General features: G+C 37.8%; 1 protein-coding gene across 1 annotated transcript in view; it reads left to right on the forward strand.

Moving 5' to 3' along the window:
* CPNE8 (copine 8) overlaps positions 1 to 5,225 on the forward strand; it is a 302,127-nt gene extending 296,902 nt beyond the window's left edge. The window contains exon 19 of the mRNA XM_007459917.1: positions 3,354 to 5,225. Within this exon, the coding sequence (XP_007459979.1) occupies positions 3,354 to 3,542 (189 nt within the window). The 3' untranslated portion in view covers positions 3,543 to 5,225. The remainder of the gene's footprint in view (positions 1 to 3,353) is intronic.
* The last annotated feature ends 15,399 nt before the right edge of the window (positions 5,226 to 20,624 follow it).

Consider the following 20,624-nt stretch of genomic DNA (forward strand, 5'->3'; position numbering starts at 1 on the left):
ATGAATGGGATAAATGAGTGCAAAGTAAAAATTGATTTGTTCCTCTAACCTGAACAGTTTAAGGGTTACACAAATTACCAAGTTAATTTGTGGTAATAGTCAATGATCAACATACATTCACAAATGTGTGAGTGTTATTTTGAACAGGAGGTCCCAAGGTACAGTGATCAGAAATTAGTGATTAAAAGGGACAATAAACAGAGAGGTCTGAGAAGTTGAATAGAAAATTGTTACTGTAGAAGGATATCAGCAATAGTCCAAAAAGAAAGAGAATATATTTTTGTCATCTAAAGTGTAAGGTTTAACATTAATAAGAAGTAAAGGAAAGAGAGACACTTGTCATTTTCATCTCTCACTTAGGGAAGTACCTCATGACTTGACTGAAGAGATGAATATTCCTTTGGAAAAGGATTAGATAATTTAGGTTAGTGAGTAGAAGATTCTCAACATCTTTATCTCTGCTCCCAACACACATGTGGGATAAGAGATGCTCCTGTTGATAATATCACTTGCTATAACAGTTACGCTTATCCCAGGGGCAAGGTTCCTTAATACTCAAGGGACATATCAGAATCTGTGCCCGCATTTAGCAAACGTAAGTTAAATGTGATATATACTTCCCTCCTTGGCTGAAAACTAAGATTTCTTTCTTACCCATTGTTTATTAACATGTTTTAAAGATGAGTAGAAGTGTATGCATTATGAGAACAGTGATTATGAATCTTAGTTTTGACATTCCAGAGTATCATAACATTCTTAAAAATGAATTTATATTTACTTCAATAAAAAATTTAGCACATCCTATAGCATTTGCTGGAAAGGTGAAACAACAGGTGTTTTAAAAGAACAAAAAGGTCAGGAATTACAGTTTTAGATTATAATACTGGTACCTGAGTTTGAAAGAGATAAAAAATTGGTAAAAATATTTAAAGTTTGATATGAATGTAAACAAAAGACTAGAAAGAAAAGTCTCATATTTATATTGCATATAATTTATAAATTAATGAATAGTAATAATAATGACTATCATACTATACATATTATGAGTTGAACACTATTTTATGCACTTATGTGTTGACTTATTTAATACAGCAACCTAATGAAGTAGGCATTATCATTATTATCCTCATTTTATAGAAAAGGAAACTGAGTCAGAGAGAATACCAAGACCACACAGCTAATAAGCAGCAGAACCAGCATCTGAACCTGGGAATTCTAATTCCAGAGTTTCTGAGAATAGGGAGTAAAAAGATAATTGAATTTAATTACCATGGTCTAAGAGAAGAGTAAAGACCAAAATAAGAGTAAATATAAGAGCAAAGTTGAGGTAAAGGAAAAACACAGCAGGTATAATATTCCTCTTTCCTAGAAAAGTATCAACTATCTGCTAGAGCGTCGCCATTTCCCTGAAATGTAGGTATTAGCTACAGATTCTTCAAAAACTGATCTCCTAACAAATAGTTTAAAAGATAATTATGTATATGTATAGCTGATTAACTTTGTTATAAAGCAGAAGTTAACACACCATTGTAAAGAAATTATACTCCAATAAAGATGTTAAAAAATAAATAAAATTTTTAAAAGGTAATTATGTACATACTAACCATATTACTAAATTTTTAAAAAATACTATGCCTTTTAAAATAAGAATGAAATAAGCTATAGCTGAAATTAGAGATCTTTTTCTTATTAATCCCTCACTATGTTGATTCTTATTTTCTTACCTTTCTAATTATAGTTTCAGAGAGAAAAATAAACCTAACTTTGTTTGCACCTCTTTGTCAGGTCTTGTCCAAGTCAGATAATATGACTTCACAAATGTTCATATCCTCCTATTTCTCTTCTCAGCTGAATATTATATTCACTCTGTTAGTTTTTTTCTTACCCTTACTTAGCTACCTTTATGGTAAGAGAGAGATTTGTCACCTTTCTATCACACTTTTCTAAAATTTGTGCTGAGTTTTCCACCTGGTATCAAGACAGGGTAAAATTATGGTCATATGTGTATGCTTCTGTCTATAAAGTGCCTTATTTTAAAAAGAAAGGAGTACTTTTCTGCTCTTCCTTAAAAGAGACTGCTTTCACTGCATAAATCGTATTTCATTTGCTATTTGATTTCTTTACACTTTAACCTGCTTTATCTGTCGCAACCTAAGTGGTTTAAAGTCTGCTTCCTAATAAAAGTTAATTTTCTGAAGGCACATCTTGAGTAACTGCTTAAATCAAAAGTAAATTTTTCAAAATATATTTTTAAAAGTTACATTACAGTATGAGATGAGAGTGTGAACACTGTTTCTGTGGAGGAAAAGATGATTTAATATAAACTTTAAAATATTATATTTGAAAATTGTTCAACCTCCTGAAATGTCTTCTTCACTGTGCCTTTTGTCTAAGACCTAAAATTACTGTGTCCCCAAACTATCACATTAACAGTTACAATCATTCCCAGTTGTTTTCAAGAATCATGATGTCTGTAAGGGGAAATTGAACTAATGCCCACAAACAGCACAGTGTTTATTAAGTAACCATTATAAATGAGAATGGAATCAGGCAATCTATTGCCAGAGTATTCAGTGATAAGTATTCTCACATGATTGTTTATATAAAGATAGAACAATCATTTTTATGTAATGTAAAAATAAGAATATTGATATTTGGTGATATTTCAATGAGAAGTATACCAAAATCTTATACTGAGGGTTTTTGGTTGTTTATTTTTTTTCCTTTCCAAATAACAGATATAAAAAACAAACATTTGGGGCATGATTCAATGTACTGAATATTTTGGGTACCTACTAATGTGAACTGTGTAAATTTTATATTCATTGTCCATGTGATTTGATGGTCTAGTAATATAATTAAAAATACTTTACATGTGTTTAGGACTCTAACAATATACATTATTTTTAACCCTGATTTTAGTAATACTTCTACATTGAAAGCTTAATTAAGCATGCATTAATTCCATTTGACAAGAAATTGAGCCCTGAAGAGGATAATGCTCCATCCAATTAGGCGTCGAACTCAAAACTGCAGAATACATGTAGCAACATGATGGGTGTATCAGGACCCAGAGACAAGAGTTATTGTGGGGAAAAACATAAATAAAGATTACATCCCTTTTTAGATAAAGTATATATTAGAAAGTTGTGGTCACTGTTAGAGTTATTTGTAATAAATCAAATATCTTTAAAATGCATAGTTATTATCATGCATCTCACCATTACTCCAGGCTTCTCTGATTCTCCTACAACCAAATGTTTACATATGTTGGTTTTTGTGTCTATTTTTTTAAATTTATTTAAGTAGCATGCTAAGGTCTGTTAAATAACTTTCTTTCACCTCTGATTTAGTTTGTGCCATTCAGGGATTATATTGACAGAAGCGGAAACCACATACTCAGCATGGCTAGATTAGCTAAAGATGTCCTAGCGGAGATCCCAGAGCAGTTTCTCTCCTACATGAGGACCAGAGGAATCAAGCCATCACCTGCACCTCCCCCGTACACCCCACCTACACATGTGTTACATACTCAAATATGACTGTGCTCCAAAATGCTAATGTAACTACACTTCAGTTAGAACTGCTGAGTCCATGCTTTTCTCCTGGTGCTCTATAAGGAACCAGGGAATGAGATACTTTTCTCAGTTTGGTTTCAGCAGTATTGGTTTGTATGCTTTCTTGGATCCAAAATTTATTATCTTCCTAAACCAAAACTGTAAATGTGGTTGTTGCATGAGCAACAGAAAAATTACTTAAATGCTTGAAGCAAAATATGGATGTCTTCTCTGAATCTTTAAATGTTTTCTGAACAGAAACAGCTAATTTCCAATGTACTGTTGGGAAAAAGCACAACCTGTGTTTTTAACTCAAATATTGTCCTTGACTGCTATGTATATAGGAAAGCAGTCTCTCTATATCAATGTTTACATGTTACTACTTTTTAAATTCCAATACTTTTATAACTGTTCTTAAGAATACAAGTTTTGAATATTGAATCCTTTGTCTTCTAAATTGCAATAGCTGTAATCACAAGAGCAATATCTCTTTGAATGTCTGGAGAAATGCTATTGCAAGCAAGGGAAGGTAAAGATACTTTCATATTTCTCAGTAACTGAATTGTCTTATGAAGCTGCATCTGCTTAGTAATCAGTTCCTCTGTGCCATTTGCTAAGTATGGGAGTTTACACTTAGCAGATGTGTATTTTGAAAGAACATGCGTTTTTCATGAAGTTTGGGTTCTAAATTTAGACTGCAATTTGTTTATGTTTTGTAATGCTAAGTAGAAATAATAAAAGTCAAACATCGTGAACTGTAAATGCACAGAAAATACTTTGTGTAAAAAGTAGCATCTTTATATTACAATACTATGTAGAAAGACTAAAATCCAGAATATTTGACTGTGAACCATGTAGCAGATGTTTTAAACTTTCTATTTCATTCTACCTTGTCTAGATATTTTAAGTCAAAGGGATACTGGCTCTCTTGATTTGAATTCCTTTCCAAGTTGCCACGCAGGGTGCACAGGCTGGAAGTTTTTTGTGAAATTCCCAGTTAAATATACACAACCATGTGACTTAGTGCATAACACATTTGTGTAATAACCCACTCCTATACTTATCTGCCTATCCACAATTAATTGTAAAGAGTTTTTGCATGTACAGTTTTTATGAGAATTGCAGTTTTGTGACAAGAATGACAGTTGTGTCTAAATTAAAACATATCTTTAGAACAAATGGCCTTAAATTCTCACAGAATTCCTGGAAATGATTGTGAATTACCTTTAAGTAATAGAAAAGTGAATTTTTTTTTCTTTTGTGTCAACAGTGTATGCTTTATAATATTTTCCTTACTTATAACCTATTTACTACTTGGTTTATTTCTACTGTATGTTGTTCTCTTTGTCCCACGTTGACTTAGGGTGACTTTTATAAGCATGAAACTATTTTACGGAAAACAAAAATATATACTTTCACATATCTAACAGAATCGATGTTATATAATTATGTACTCCTAAATTGTCCATTTGGAGTATATATTAAAATCTTTTAAATATTAACTATTTGCTCTGTAAACTTTATGTATAAATGACATGGAATCTGATGATTTCCTGGTCTCAAATATTTATGTCAGTAGAGTTTATTAGCCTACAATTGTATTATTTGCCTTCATTCATCAGTTCTAAAGAACAAAAATAAATAAGATCAATATTATTTCCTTCTTGTCAAACATGTTATTTTTATTTGAATTGATCAGAAAAAATGAAAGATGTACACTTCTTTATTTAAATAATAGTGTGCCCAAACCTAGTGGGGGCAAAACAGTCCCAGTTACAAGCCTTATCCTTTGTATGGCTGAGAATAACCATAAGAAATGTATGTGATGTAGTTCTATACATAAGATTAGAAAATGCCTAGACTTGTCTCTTTGTTGCATAAATGAAAAAAACAAGACTGAAGGGGTTAGGTGATTTATCCAAGACTATGTAACTAGAGTAGAGCTCATTACCATTGTGAAACTACTTAAATTTTGTGAGTAGCTGTTAGGAGATATACAATGAATAATACCAGAGACATATTCCATAAATGAAAACATATTCCAATAGTTGCACATACAATCTGGGTATCAGGGATATGAGCATTAGGTAATGAGCAATGAGAAAGATATGTATCGAGAGAAGAGTGATAGCTCCAAATCATCAAACCTGCTGCAGAAAACAGCAGGACTATAACTGGGCACCCTCAAGACCCCCAAGAGCTTTGGATGCTGTTCTCTCTCTCTAATCCCATTCCCTTCCTCTCTGATGAAAACCATTTTAACCACAGGATGAACCCTCAGCCTTCTATTCAGTCACCTCCATCGTCTGGTTTTACTCGGTTATATAATATCAATTTCCATTGCTTCCCAAATGAATATTGAAACTATCCAGGCTTGTCTCATCACTCTTCCCCAACCAATTTGAGTTCATTTGGAGACTCAGGCATAGTTCATAATTTTTCCTTCCATCAAGCTCTCTCCTTAGGCCTCCACCTAGGATATTATTTGAATGTTCTAACTCAAGCCCCATCTCCACCTATGTTCTTTTAAAACTAACAGCTAACAATAATCACTACCTTCTATGAACTCACTTTTGCTTTGCATTTTAACATATTAATCACCTCATATTATATATAAACTATTTTACTTTGTTTGGGGCGTCTTGTCTCCCCAACACCAGAAAATATGATTTAATGGCACCTGGAATAAGTAAATTTTCAAGGCTTTCCAGGTTACTGTAATGTGTAACTAGGGAGTATAACTGTTGCAATTAAAGAACATCAGACGATTCAACCACTACTTTTAAAATTCTCTCTCCTAGCATGTAACACGGGGAGGAAAGAAACGGTAGATAAAACTCTGAATAGTGTTGGGGGGACAACAGTGACAGTAGGTATGTAGCATAGGCTATTTTGTTCTTTAGACTTAGTGAAGACAATTAGGGGGACTCATGTACTTTTTTTTTTTTAACTGTGGCTTATCATCAGTTTAGAACATAAAGAGGTTTCTCTCAAAAGGATGAGGTCGATGTGGTTGTGTTTTTTTTAAATACATCTTTATTGGAGTAAAATTACTTCACAATACTGTGTTAGTTTCTGTTGTACAACAAAGTGAATCAGCCATATGCACACATATATCCCCATATCCCCTCCCTCTTGAGCCTCCCTCTCACGCTCCCTATACCACCCCTCTACTTCGTTGCAAAGCACTAAGCTGATCTCCCTGTGCTATGCTGCTGCTTCCCACTAGCTATTTTATATTTGGCAGTGTATATATGTCCATGAAACTCTCTCACTTCGTCCCAGCTTACACTTCCCCCTCCCCGTGTCCTCAAGTCCATTCTCTACATCTGTGTCTTTATTCCTGTCCTGCCCCTACATTCAAAAGAACCTTTTTTTTTTTTTTAGGTTCCATATATATGCGTTAGCATATGGTATTTGTTTTCCTATTTCTGACTTACTTCACTCTGTATAACAGTTTCTAGGTCCATCCACCTAACTACAAATAACTCAATTGCGTTTCCTTTTATGGCTGAGTAATATTCCATTGTATATATGTGCCACATCTTATTTATCCATTTATCTGTCAATGGACATTTAGGTTGGTTCCATGTCCTGGCTATTGGAAATAGTGCTGCAATGAACATTGTGGTACCTGACTCTTTTTGAATTATGATTTTCTCAGGGTATATGCCCAATAGTGGGATTGCTGGGTCATATGGTAGTTTTAATTTTTTAAGGAACCTCCATACTGTCCTCCATAATGATTGTATCAATTTACATTCCCACCAACATGCAGGAGGGCTCCCTTCTCACCAACACTTTCCAGCATTTATTGTTTCTACATTTTTAAATAATGGCCATTCTGACTATGTAAGGTGATACCTCATTGTAGTTTTGATTTGCGTTGCTCTAGTAATTAGTGATGTTGAACATCTTTTCATGTGCCTCTTGGCCACCTGTATGTCTTCTTTGGAGAAATGTCTATTTAGATCTTCTGCCCACTTTTATTTAGGCGGGGGGGGGTTGTTTCTTTGTTTGATGTTGAGCTCCATGAGCTGTTTGTGTATTTTGGAGATTAATCCTTTGTCCGTTGTTTCATTTGCAAATATTTTCTCCCATTTGAGGGTTGTCTTTCTGTCCTGTTTGTAGTTTCCTTTGCTGGGCAAAAGCCTTTAAGTTTAATTAGGTCCCATTTGTTTATTTTTGTTTTTATCTTCATTACTCTAGGAGGTGAGGCAAAAAAGATCTTGCTGTGTTTATGTCCGAGTGTTTTCCCTGTATTTTTTCTCTAAGAGTTTGATAGTGTCTGGTCTTACATTTAGGTCTTTAATCCATTTGGAGTTTATTTTTGTGTATGGTGTTATGTAGTGTTCTAATTTCATTCTTTTACATGTAGCTGTCCAGTTTTCGCAGCACCACTTATTGAAGAGGCTCTCTTTTCTCCATTGTATGTATGTTCTTGTCTCCTTTGCCATAAATTAGGTGACTATATGTGCGTGTGTTTATCTCTAGGCTTTCTATCCTTTTCCATTGATCTATGTTTCTGTTTTTGTGCCAGTACCATACTGTCTTGATTACTGTAGCTTAGTTTGAAGTCAGGGAGCCTGAATTCCTCCAGCTCCATTTTTCTTTCTCAAGATTGCTTTGGCTATTCAGGGTCTTTTGTGTTCCTATACGAATTGTAAATTTTTTTGTTCTGATTCTGTGAAGAATGGCAGTGGTAGTTTGATAGGGATAGCACTGAATCTGTACATTGCTTTGGGTGGTATAGTCATTTTCACAATATTGATTCTTCCAATCCACGAACATAGTGTATTTCTCTATCTGTTTATGTCATATTTGATTTCTTTCATCAGTGTTTTATAGTTTTCTGAGTACACATTTTTCACCTCCTTAGGTAGGTTTATTCCTAGGTATTTTATTCTTTTTGTTGTGATGGTAAATGGGATTGTTTCCTTAATTTCTCTTTCTGATTTTTCATTGTTAGTGTATAGGAATGCAAGAGATTTCTGTGCATTAACTTTGTATCCTGCAACCTTACCAAATTCATTGTTGTGTTCTAATAGTTTTCTGGTGGCATCTTCAGGATTTCCTATGTTTAGTATCATGTCATCTGCAGTGACAGTTTTAGTTCTTCTTTTCCAATTTGTATTCTTTTTATTTCTTTTTCTTCTCTGATTGCCATGGTTAGGACTTCCAAAACTATGTTGAATAAGTGTGGCAAGAGTAGACATCCTTGTCTTGTTCCTGATTTTAGTGGAAATGCTTTCAGTTTTTCACCACTGAGTATGATGCTTGCTGTGAGTTTGTCATATATGGCTTTTATTATGTTGAGATATGTTCCCTCTATGCTCATTTTCTGGAGAGTTTTTATCATAAATGGGTGTTGAATTTTCTCAAAAGATTTTCTGCATCTATTCAGATGATCATATGGCTTTTATTACTTAATTTGTTAATATGGTGTATCTCATTGATTGATTTGCATATATTGAAGAATCCTTGCATCTCTGGGATAAATCCCACTTGATCATGGTGTATGATACTTTTAATATGTTGTTGGATTCTGTTTGCTAGTATTTTGTTCAGGGTTTTTGCATCTATGTTCATTAGTGATATTGGTCTATAATTTTCTTTTATTGTGATATCATTTTCCGGTTTTGGTATCAGGGTGATGGTGGCTTTGTAGAATTAATTTGGGAGTGTACCTACCTCTGCAATTTTTTTGATGAGTTTGAGAAGGATTGGTGTTAGCTCTTCTCTAAATATTTGATAGAATTCATCGACATACTTGTTTCATAGAGGACTAGCAACTGCCAAAGATTTTACTGAAGAGCATGCCTTGTCCTTTCAGCTTGTGTTTAGTTTAACTATTTTATGCCATTGTGTTACCTATATATGTAATTGACACAAAAATGAGAAGATACTTAATAAAAATTCACTAAAGATTAATTTCTGTCATTAGCACAAGTAGGATACACTTCCTAATAAAGAAACAGAGCGGAGGATCAAGTTAGTTTCCTTTGAGTGCACGTGGTATCACTTACTAAAGATCAAAAGATCGGAAATCTACTTGTAAAATGTTACGCTTGAGGAGCTTCAAGATGGCGGAAGAGTAAGACGTGGAGATCACCGTCCTTTCCACAAATACATCAGAAATACATCTACATGTGGGACTGCTCCTATAAAACACCTACTGAACGCTGACAGAAGACCTCAGGCCTCCCAAAAGGCAAGAAACCCCCCACGAATCTGGGTAGGGCAAAAGAAAAAAGAATAAACAGAGGCAAAAGAATAGGGACAGGACAGGCACCGGTGGAAGGGAGCTGTGAAGGAGGAAATGTTCCCACACACTAGGAAGCCCCTTTGCGGGTGGAGACTGTGGGTGGCAGTGGGGGGGAAGCTTCGGAGCCATGGAGGAGAGCACAGTATCAGGGGTGTGGAGGGCAAAGTGGAGAGATTCCTGCACAGAGGATTGGTGCTGACCAGCACTCAAGAGCCCGAGAGGCTTGTCTGCTCACCCACCGGGGATGGAGGGGCTGGGAGCTGAGACTCGGGCTTTGGTCAGATCACAGGGAGAGGACTGGGGTTGGCAGTGTGAACACAGCCTGAAGGGGCTAGTGCACCACAGCTAGCAGGGAGGGAGTCTGATAAAATGTCTGAACCTGCCAAAGAGGCAAGAGACTTTTTCTTCCCTCTTTGTTTCCTCGTGCGTGAGGAGAGGGGATTTAGAGTGCTGCTTTTTTTTTTTTTACATCTTTACTGGAGTATAATTGCTTTACAATGGTGTGTTAGTTTCTACTTTATAACAAAGTGAAGCAGTTATACATAAACATAGGTACCCATATCTCTTCCCTCTTGCATCTCCCTCCCTCCCACCCTCCCTATCCCAACCCTCCAGGTGGTCACAAAGCACCGAGCTGATCTCCCTGTGCTATGAGCTGCTTCGCACTAGCTATCTACCTTACGTTTGGTAGCGTATATATGTCCATGCCTCTCTCTCGCTTTGTCACAGCTCACCCTTCCCCCTCCCCATATCCTCAAGTCCATTCTCTAGTAGGTCTGTGTCTTTATTCCTGTCTTAACCCTAGGTCCTTACTGATATATGTTTTTCTTAAATTCCATATATATGTGTTAGCATACGGTATTTGTCTTACTCTTTTTTTTTTTAAACATCTTTATTGGAGTATACTTGCTTTACAGTGGTGTGTTACTTTCTGCTTTATAACAAAGTGAATCAGTTATACATATACATATGTTCCCATATCTCTTCCCTCTTGGGTCTCCCTCCCTCCCATCCTCCCTATCCCCCCCCTCCAGGCGGTCACAAAGCACCAAGCTGATCTCCATGTGCTACACGGCTGCTTCCCACTAGTTATCTACCTTACGTTTGGTAATGTATATATGTCCATGCCTCTCTCGCTTTGTCACAGCTCACCCTTCCCCCTCCCCATATCCTCAAGTCTGTTCTCTAGTAGGCCTGTGTCTTTATTCCTGTCTTACCCCTAGCTTCTTCATGACATTTTTTCCCCTTAAATTCCATATATATATGTTATCATACGATATTTGTCTTCCTCTTTCTGACTTACTTCACTCTGTATGACAGACTCTAGGTCCAACCACCTCATTAAAAATAACTCAATTTCGTTTCTTTTTATGGCTAACTAATATTCCATGTATATATGTGCCACATCTTCTTTATCCATTCATCCGATGATGGACACTTAGTTTGTTTCCATCTCCGGGCTATTGTAAATAGAGCTGCAATGAACATTTTGGTACATGACTCTTTTTGAATTATGGTTTTCTCAGGGTATATGCCCAGTAGTGGGATTGCTGGGTCATATAGTAGTTCTATTTGTAGTTTTCTAAAGAACCTCCGTACTGTGCTACATAGTGGCTGTACCAATTCACATTCCTGCCAGCAGTGCAAGAGTGTTCCCTTTTCTCCACACCCTTTCCAGAATTTATTGTTTCCAGATTTTTTGAGGATGGCCATTCTGACCAGTGTGCAATAATATCTCACTGTAGTTTTGATTTGCATTTCTATAATGATTAATGATGTTGAGAATTCTTTCATGTATTTGTTGGCAGTCTGTATATCTTCTTTGGAGAAATGTCTATTTAGGGCTTCTGCCCATTTTTGGATTGGGTTGTTTGTTTTTTTTGTTATTAACTTGCATGAGCTGCTTGTAAATTATGGAAATTAATCCTTTGTCAGTTGCTTCATTTGCAAATATTTTCTCCCATTCTGAGGGTTGTCTTTTGGTCTTGTTTATGGTTTCCTTTGCTGTGCAAAAGCTTTGAAGTTTCATTAGATCCCATTTGTTTATTTTTGTTTTTATTTTCATTTCTTTAGGAGGTGGGTCAAAAAGGATCTTGCTGTAATTTATGTCATAGAGTGTTCTGCCTATGTTTTCCTCTAAGAGTTTAATAGTTTCTGGCCTTACATTTAGGTCTTTAATCCATTTTGAGCTTATTTTTGTGTATGGTGTTAGGGAGTGTTCTAATCTCATATTTTTCCAAGTACCTGTCCAGTTTTCCCAGCACCACTTATTGAAGAGGCTGTCCTTTCTCCACTGTACATTGCTGTCTCCTTTATCAAAGATAAGGTGACCATATGTGCGTGGTTTTTTTTTTTTTTCTTGTGTGGTTTTATCTCTTGGGTTTCTATCCTGTTCCATTGATCTATCTTTCTGTTTTGGTGCCAGTACCATACTGTCTTGATTACTGTAGCTTTGTAGTATCGTCTGAAGTCAGGGAGCCTGATTCCTCCAGCTCCGTTTTTCGTTCTCAAGATTGCTTTGACTATTCGGGGTCTTTTGTGTTTCCATACAAATTGTGAATTTTTTGTTCTAGTTCTGTGAAAAATGCCAGTGGTAGTTTGATAGGGATTGCATTGAATCTGTAGATTGCTTTGGGTAGTAGAGTCATTTTCACAATGTTGATTCTTCCAGTCCAAAAACATGGTATATCTCTGCATCTATTTCTATCATCTTTAATTTCTTTCATCAGTGTTTTATAATTTTCTGCATACACGTCTTTTGTCTACTTAGGTAGGTTTATTCCTAGATATTTTATTCTTTTTGTTGCAATGGTAAATGGGAATGTTTTCTTGATTTCACTTTCAGATTTTTCATCATTAGTGTATAGGAATGCCAGAGATTACTGTGCATTAATTTTGTATCCTGTTCTATTTTACCAAATTCATTGATTAGCTCTAGTAGTTTTCTGGTGGCATCTCTAGGATTCTCTATATATAGTATCATGTCATCTGCAAACAGTGACAGCTTTACTTCTTTCCTGATTTGGATTCCTTTTATTTCCTTTTCTTCTCTGATTGTTGTGGCTAAAAATTCCAAAACTATGTTGAATAAGAGTGGTGAGAGTGGGCAACCTGGTCTTGTTGCTGATCTTAGTGGAAATGCTTTCAGTTTTTCACCATTGAGGATGATGTTGGCTGTGGGTTTGTCCTATATTGCCTTTATTATGTTGAGGAAAGTTCCCTCTATGCCTACTTTCTGCAGGGTTTCTATCATAAATGGGTGTTGAATATTGTCGAAAGTTTCTCTGCATCTATTGAGATGATCATATGGTTTTTCTCCTTCAATTTGTTAATATGGTTTATCACATTGATTGATTTGCATATATTGAAGACTTCTTGCATTCCTGGAATAAACCCCAATTGATCATGGTGTATGATCCATTTAATGTGCTGTTGGATTCTGTTTGCTAGTAATTTGTTGAGGATTTTTTCATCTATGTTCATCAGTGACATTGGCCTGTAGTCTTCTTTCTTTGTGACATCCTTGTCTGGTTTTGGTATCAAGGTGATGGTGGCCACGTAGAATGAATTTGGGAGTGTTCCTTCCTCTGCTATATATTGGAAGAGTTTGAGAAGTATAGATGTTAGCTCTTCTCTAAATGTTTGATAGAATTCGCCTGTGAAGCCATCTGGTCCTGGGCTTTTGTTTGTTGGAAGATTTTTAATCACAGTTTCAATTTCAGTGCTTGTGATTTGTCTCTTCATATTTTCTATTTCTTCCTGATTCAGTCTCGGCAGGTTGTGCATTTCTAAAAATTTGTCCATTTCTTCCAGGTTGTTCATTTGATTGGCATAGAGTTGCTTGTAGTAATCTCTCATGATCTTTTGTATTTCTGCAGTGTCAGTTGTTACTTCTTCCTTTTCATTTCTAATTCTATTGATTTGGGTCTTCTCCCTTTTTTTCTTGATGAATCTGGCTAGTGGTTTATCTATTTTGTTTATCTTCTCAAAGAAACAGCTTTTAGTTTTATTGATCTTTGCTATCATTTCCTTCATTTGTTTTTCATTTATTTCTGATTTGATTTTTATGATTTCTTTCCTTCTGCTAACTTTGGGGTTGTCTTGTTCTTCTCTCTCTAATTGCTTTAGGTGCAAGGTTAGGTTGTTTATTCGAAATGTTTCCTCTTTCTTAAGGTTGGCTTCTATTGCTAAAAACTTCCCTCTTAGAACTTCTTTTGCTGCATCCCATAGGTTTTGGGTTGTCTGATCTCCATTGTCATTTGTTTCTGGGTATTTTCTTATTTCCTCTTTGATTTCTTCAGCGATGACTTCGTTATTAAGTAGTTTATTGTTTAGCCTCCATGTGTTTGTATTTTATACAGACCTTTTCCTATAATTGATATCTAGTCTCATAGCATTCTGGTCAGAAAAGATACTTGATACAATTTCAATTTTCTTAAATTTACCAAAGCTTGATGTGTGACCCAAGATATGATCAATCCTTGAGAATGTTCCATGAGCACTTGAGAAAAATATGTATTCTGTTGTTTTTGGATGGAGTGTCCTATAAATATCAATTAAGTCCATCCTGTTTAATGTATCATCTAAAGCTTGTGTTTCCTTTTTTATTTTCATTTTGGATGATCTGTCCATTGGTGAAAGTGGGGTGTTAAAGTCCCCTAGTATGAATGTGTTACTGTTGATTTCCCCTTTTATGGCTGTTAGCATTTGCCTTATGTATTGAGGTGCTCCTGTGTTGGGTGCATAAATATTTACAGTTGTTATATCTTCTTCTTGGATCGATTCCTTGATCATTATGTAGTGTCCTTCTTTGTCTCTTCTAATAGTCTTTATTTTAAAGTCTATTTTGTGTGATATGAGAATTGCTCCTCCAGCTTTCTTTTGATTTCCATTTGTATGGAATATCTTTTTCCATCCCCTTACTTTCAGTCTGTATGTGTCTCTAGGTCTAAAGTGGGTCTCTTTTAGACAGCATATATATGGGTTTTGTTCCTGTATCCATTCAGCCAATCTGTGTCTTTTGCTGGGAGCATTTAGTCCATTTACATTTAAGGTAATTATCAGTATGTATGTATGTATTCCCATTTTCTAAATCGTTCTGGGTTCATTATTGTTAGTCTTTTACTTCTCTTGTGTTTCTTGACTAGAAAAGTTGCTTTAGCAATTGTTGTAAAGCTGGTTTGGTGATGCTTGTCTGTAAAGGTTTTAATTTCTCCATCAAATCTGAATGAGATCCTTTCTGGGTAGAGTAATCTTGGTTGCAGGTCTTTCTCATTCATCACTTTAAATTTTTTTTTTTTTTTTTTTTTGCGGAACGCAGTCCTCTCACTGTTGTGGCCTCTCCCATTGCAGAGCACAGGCTCCAGACGTGCAGGCTCAGCAGCCATGGCTCAGGGGCCCAGCAGCTCCACGGCATGTGGGATCTTCCTGCACTGGGGCACAAACCCGTGTCCCCTGCATCGGCAGGCGGACTCTCAGACACTGCGCCACCAGGGAAGCCCTCATTCATCACTTTAAATATGTCCTGCCACTCCCTTCTGGCTTGCAGAGTTCCTGCTGGAAGATCAGCTGTTTGCCTTTTTGTGTTATTTGTTGTTTTTCCCTTGCTGCTTTTAATATGTTTTTTTGTATTTAACTTTTGATAGTTTGATTAATATGTGTCTTGGTGCATTTCTCCTTGGATTTATCCTGTATGGGACTCTCTGTGCTTCCTGGGCTTGATTAACTCTTTCCTTTCCCATATTAGGGAAGTTTTCAACTATAATCTCTTCAAATATTTTCTCAGTCCCTTTCTTTTTCTCCTCTTCTGGAATCCCTGTAATTCGAATGTTGGTGCATTTAATGTTGTCCCAGAGGTCTCTGAGACTGTCCTCAGTTCTTTTTATTCTTTTTTCTTTATTCTGCTCTGCAGTAATTATTTCCAGTATTTTGTCTTCCAGGTCACTTATCCGTTCTTCTGCCTCAGTTATTCTGCTATTGATCCCATTTAGAGTATTTTTAATTTCATTTATTTTGTCGTTCATTGTTATTTGTTTCATCTTTAGTTATTCTAGGTCCTTGTTAAATGTTTCTTGCATTTTGTCTATTCTATTTCCTAGATTTTGGATAATCTTTACTATCATTATTCTGGATTCTTTTTCAAGTAGACTGCCTATTTCCTCTTCATTTGTTAGGTCTGGTGGGTTTTTGTCTTGCTCCTTCAACTGCTGTGTGTTTTTCTGTCTTCTCACTTTCTTATCTTACTGTGTTTGGTGTGTCCTTTTTGCAGGCTGCAGGTTCATAGTTCCCATTGATTTTGTTGTCTGTCCCTAGTGGCTAAGGTTGGTTCAGTGGGTTATGTAGGCTTCCTGGTGGAGGGGACTAGTGCCTGTGTTCTGGTGGATGAGGCTGGATCTTGTCTTTTTGGTGGGCAGTTCCACCAGGTCTGGTGGTGTGTTTTGGGGTGTCTGTGGACTTATTTTGATTTTAGACAGCCTCTCTGCTAATGGGTGGGGTTGTGTTCCTGTTTTGCTAGTTGTTTGGTATAAGTTGTACCACACTGTAGCTTGCTTGTCATAGAGTGAACCTGGGTGCTGGCGTTGAGATGGAGATCTCTGGGAAATTTTCGCCATAGATATTATGTGGAGCTGGGAGGTCTCTTGTTGACCAGTGTCCTGAAGTTGCTTCTCCCACCTCAGAGGCACAGCACTGACTCCTGGCTGCAGCACCAAAAGCCTTTCATCCACACGGCCCAGAATAAAAGGGAGAAAAAGTAGAAAGAATTAGTAGAAGTAGAAAGAAAGAAAGAAAGAAAGAAAGGAAAGAAGGAAGGAAGGAAGAAAGAAAGAAAGAAAGAAAGAAAGAAAGAAAGAAAGAAAGAAAGAAAGAAAAGAAACGAAGGAAAGAAGGAAAGAAAGAAAGGAGGGAGGGAGGGAGGGAGGGAGGAAGGAAGGAAAAAAGAAAGAAAGTAGATAAAGTAAAATAAAATACAGTAAAATATAATAAAGTTATTAACATAAAAAATAATTATTAAGAAAAAAATTTTTAAAAAATGGACAGATAAAACCCTAGGACAAATGGTAGAAGCAAAGCTATACAGACAAAATCTCACACAGAAGCATACACATACACACTCACAAAAAGAGGAAAAGGGGGAAAATCATAAATCTTTCTTTCAAAGTCCACCTCCTCAATTTGGGATAATTCGTTGTCTATTCTCGTATTCCACAGATGCTGGTACATCAAGTTGATTGTGGAGCTTTAATCCGCTGTTTTTGAGGCTGCTGGGAGAGATTTCCGTTTCTCTTCATTGTTCTCACAGCTCCCAGGGGCTCAGCTTTGGATTTGGCCCCGCCTGTGCATGTAGGTCGCCAGAGGGCATCTGTTTTTTGCTCAGACAGGACGGGGTTAAAGGAGCCGCTGCTTCGGGGACTCTGGCTCACTCAGGCCGGGGGAAGCAAGTGGCATGGAGTGCGGGGGAGACCTGTGGCAGCAGAGGCCAGCGTGCCGTTGCACCATCCTGAGGCACGCTGTGTGTTCTCCCAGGGAAGTTGCCCTTGGATCCCAGAACTCTGGCAGTTGCAGGCTGCTCAGGCTCCCTGAAAGGGACTTGTGGATAGTGACGGGTGCTCGCACACAGGTTTCTTGGTGGTGGCATCAGCAGCCTTAGCATCTCCTGCCCGTCTCTGGGATCTGCGCTTTTAGCCACGGCTTGCTCCCGTCTCTGGAGCTCCTTTAAGCAGCGCTCTTAATCCCCTCTCCTTGCGCACCAGGAAACAAAGAGGGAATTAAAAATCTCTTGCCTCTTCGGCAGCTCCAGACCTTTTCCCGGACTCCCTCCCGGCTAGCCGTAGTGCACTAACCCCTTCAGGCTGTGTTCAGGCCACCAACACCAGTCCTCTCCCTGCACTCCAACCTAAGCCCGAGCCTCAGCTCGCAGCCCCGCCCACCCCAGCGGGTGAGCAGACAAGCCTCTCGGGCTTGTGAGTGCCTGTCAGCACTGATATTCTGTGCGGGAATCTCCCCACTTTGCCCTCAGCACCCCTGTTGCTGCGTTCTCCTCTGCAGCTCCAAAGCTCCCCCCCTCCACCACCCACAGTCTCCTCCTGCGAAGGGGCTTCCTAGTGTGTGGAAACCTTTCCTCCTTCACAGCTCCCTCCCACTGGTGCAGGTTCCATCCATATTCTTTTGTCTCTGTTTTTTCTTTTTTCTTTTGCCCTACCCAGGATCGTGGGGGGTTTTTTGCCTTTTGGGAGGTCTGAGGTCTTCTGCCAGCGTTCAATAGGTGTTCTGTAGGAGTTGTTCCACGTGTAGATGTATTTCTGGTGTATTGTTAGAAGGTGCCTGAATCTCAGTGACACGTTGCTTCAGGATCTGGGTGGCAACTTCAGGAACATTCCTCTCTAGCTCAAAACACAGTTTTAAGTTTCTGCTGTCAGATATCCCTCTGGGTGAGATGGTTCTTAGGGCATAAGTTCCACCATGTTCTTGGTCTGCTGGCTTTCTGGATGAAGTCGCTATTCTAGAGTGCTGCTTAAAGGAGCTCCTGAGATGGCCACAATCTGCGGCTATCAGCACGGACCCTAGAGACGGGCATGAGACACTAAGACTGCTGCTGCCACCACCAAGAAGCCTGTGAGCAAGCACACCTCATTACCCACACCGCCCTCCTGGGAGCCTGTGCAGCCCATCACTACCAGGGTCCCGTGATGCAGGGACAACTTCCCCAGGAGAATGCATGGCATACCTCAGGCTGATGCACCGTCCTGCTGACCTCTGCTGCTGCAGGCTCGCCCCACATCTGTACCCCTCCCTGCCCCCGGCCTGAGTGAGCCAGAGCCCCTGAAGGAGCTGCTCCTCTAACCCCGTCCTGTCTGAGCAAAGAACAGAAACCCCCAGGTGACCTACATGCAGAGGCGAGTCCAAATCTAAAGCTGAACCCCGGGAGCTGTGTGAACAAAGAAGAGAAAGGGAAATTTCTCCCAGCAGCATCAGAAGCAGTGGATTAAAGCTCCACAATCAACTTGATGTACGCTGCATCTGTGGTATACCTGAATAGAAAATGAATCATCCCAAATTGAGGAGGTGGACTTTGGGAACAAAGATAAATTCTTTTCTCCCCTTTTTCTCTTTTTGAGAGTGTGTATGTCTATGCTTCAGTGTGTGATTTTGTCTGTACAGCTTTGCTTTCACCATTTGTCCTAGGGTTCTGTCCATCCCTTTTTTTGTCTTATTTTTTTTTTTTACTTTTTAAAATTGTTTTCTTAATACTTATTTTTTTATATTAATAACTTTCTTTTCTTTTCTTTCTTTCTTTCTTTCTTTCTTTCTTTTTCTTTCTTTCTTTTTCTTTATTTTTTCTCCCTTTTATTCTGAGCCATGTGTGTGAAAGGCTCTTGGTGCTCCAGCCAGGAGTCAATGCTGTGCCTCTGAACTGAGAGAACCAATGTCAGGACACTGATACACAGGAGACCTCCCAGCTCCACATAACATAATATCCGAAAGCCTCCCAGAGATCCCTGTCTCAAAAACAACACCCAGCTTCACTAAACGACCAGCAAGCTACAGTGCTGGACACACTTTGCCAAACAACAAGCAAGACAAGAACACAAACCCATCCATTAGCAGAGAGACTGCCTAAAATTATAATAAGGCCACAGACACTGCAAAACACACCACCAGACGTGAACCTTCCCACCACAAACAAGATCCAGCCTCATCCACCAGAACACAGGCAGTAGTCCCCTACATCAGGAACACTACACAACATACTGAACCAAACTTAGCCACCAGGGACAGGCACCAAAAACAATGGGAACTATAAATGTGCGGCCTGTGAAAGGAGACCCCAAACACAGTAAGATAAGCAAAATGAGAAGACAGAAAAACACACAGCAGATGAAGGAGCAAAATAAAAACCCACCAGACCTAACAAATGAAAAGGAAATAAGCAGTCTACCTGAAAAATAATTCAGAATAATGATAGTAAAGATGACCCAATATCTTGGAAATAGAATACAGAAAATATAAGAAACATTTAACAAGGACCTAGAAGAACTAAAGAGCAAACAAACAATGATAAACAACAAAATAAATGAAATTAAAAATCCTCTAGAAGGGATCAATTGCACAATAACTGAGGAAGAAGATCAGATAAGTGACCTGGAAGATAAAATAGTGGAAATAAATATTGCAGAGCAAAATAAAGAAAAAAGAATGAAAAGAACTGAAGATAGTCTCAGAGACCACTGGCACAACATTAAATGTACCAAAATTAGAATTATAGGGGTCCCAGAAGAAGAAGAGAAAAAGGAAGGGACTGAGAAAATATTTCAAGAGATTATAGCTGAAAACTTCCCTAATATGGGAGAGGAAATTGTTAGTCAAGTCCAGTAAGCACAGAGAGTCCCATAGAGGATAAATCCAAGGAGAAACATGCCAAGACACATATTAATCAAACTATCAAAAATTAAATACAAAGAAAACATATTAAAAGCAGCAAGGGGAAAACAACAAATAACACACAAGGGAATCCCCATAAGGTTAACAGCTGATCTTTCAGCAGAAACTCTGAAAGCCAGAAGGGACTGGCAAGACATATTTAAAGCGATAAAGGAGAAAAACCTACAACCAAGATTACTCTACCCAGCAAAGATCTCATTCAGATTGGATAGAGAAAATAAAACCTTTACAGACAAGCAAAAGCTGAGAGAGATCAGCACCGCCAGCTTTACAACAAACGCTAAAGTTACTTCTCTAGGCAGAAATCACAAGGGAAGGAAAAGACCTACAATAACAAACCCAAAACAATTAAGAAAATGGGA

This window comes from Lipotes vexillifer, unplaced genomic scaffold (genome assembly GCF_000442215.2).
Source record: "Lipotes vexillifer unplaced genomic scaffold, Lipotes_vexillifer_v1.1 scaffold2018, whole genome shotgun sequence".
Lineage (NCBI taxonomy): Eukaryota > Metazoa > Chordata > Mammalia > Artiodactyla > Lipotidae > Lipotes > Lipotes vexillifer.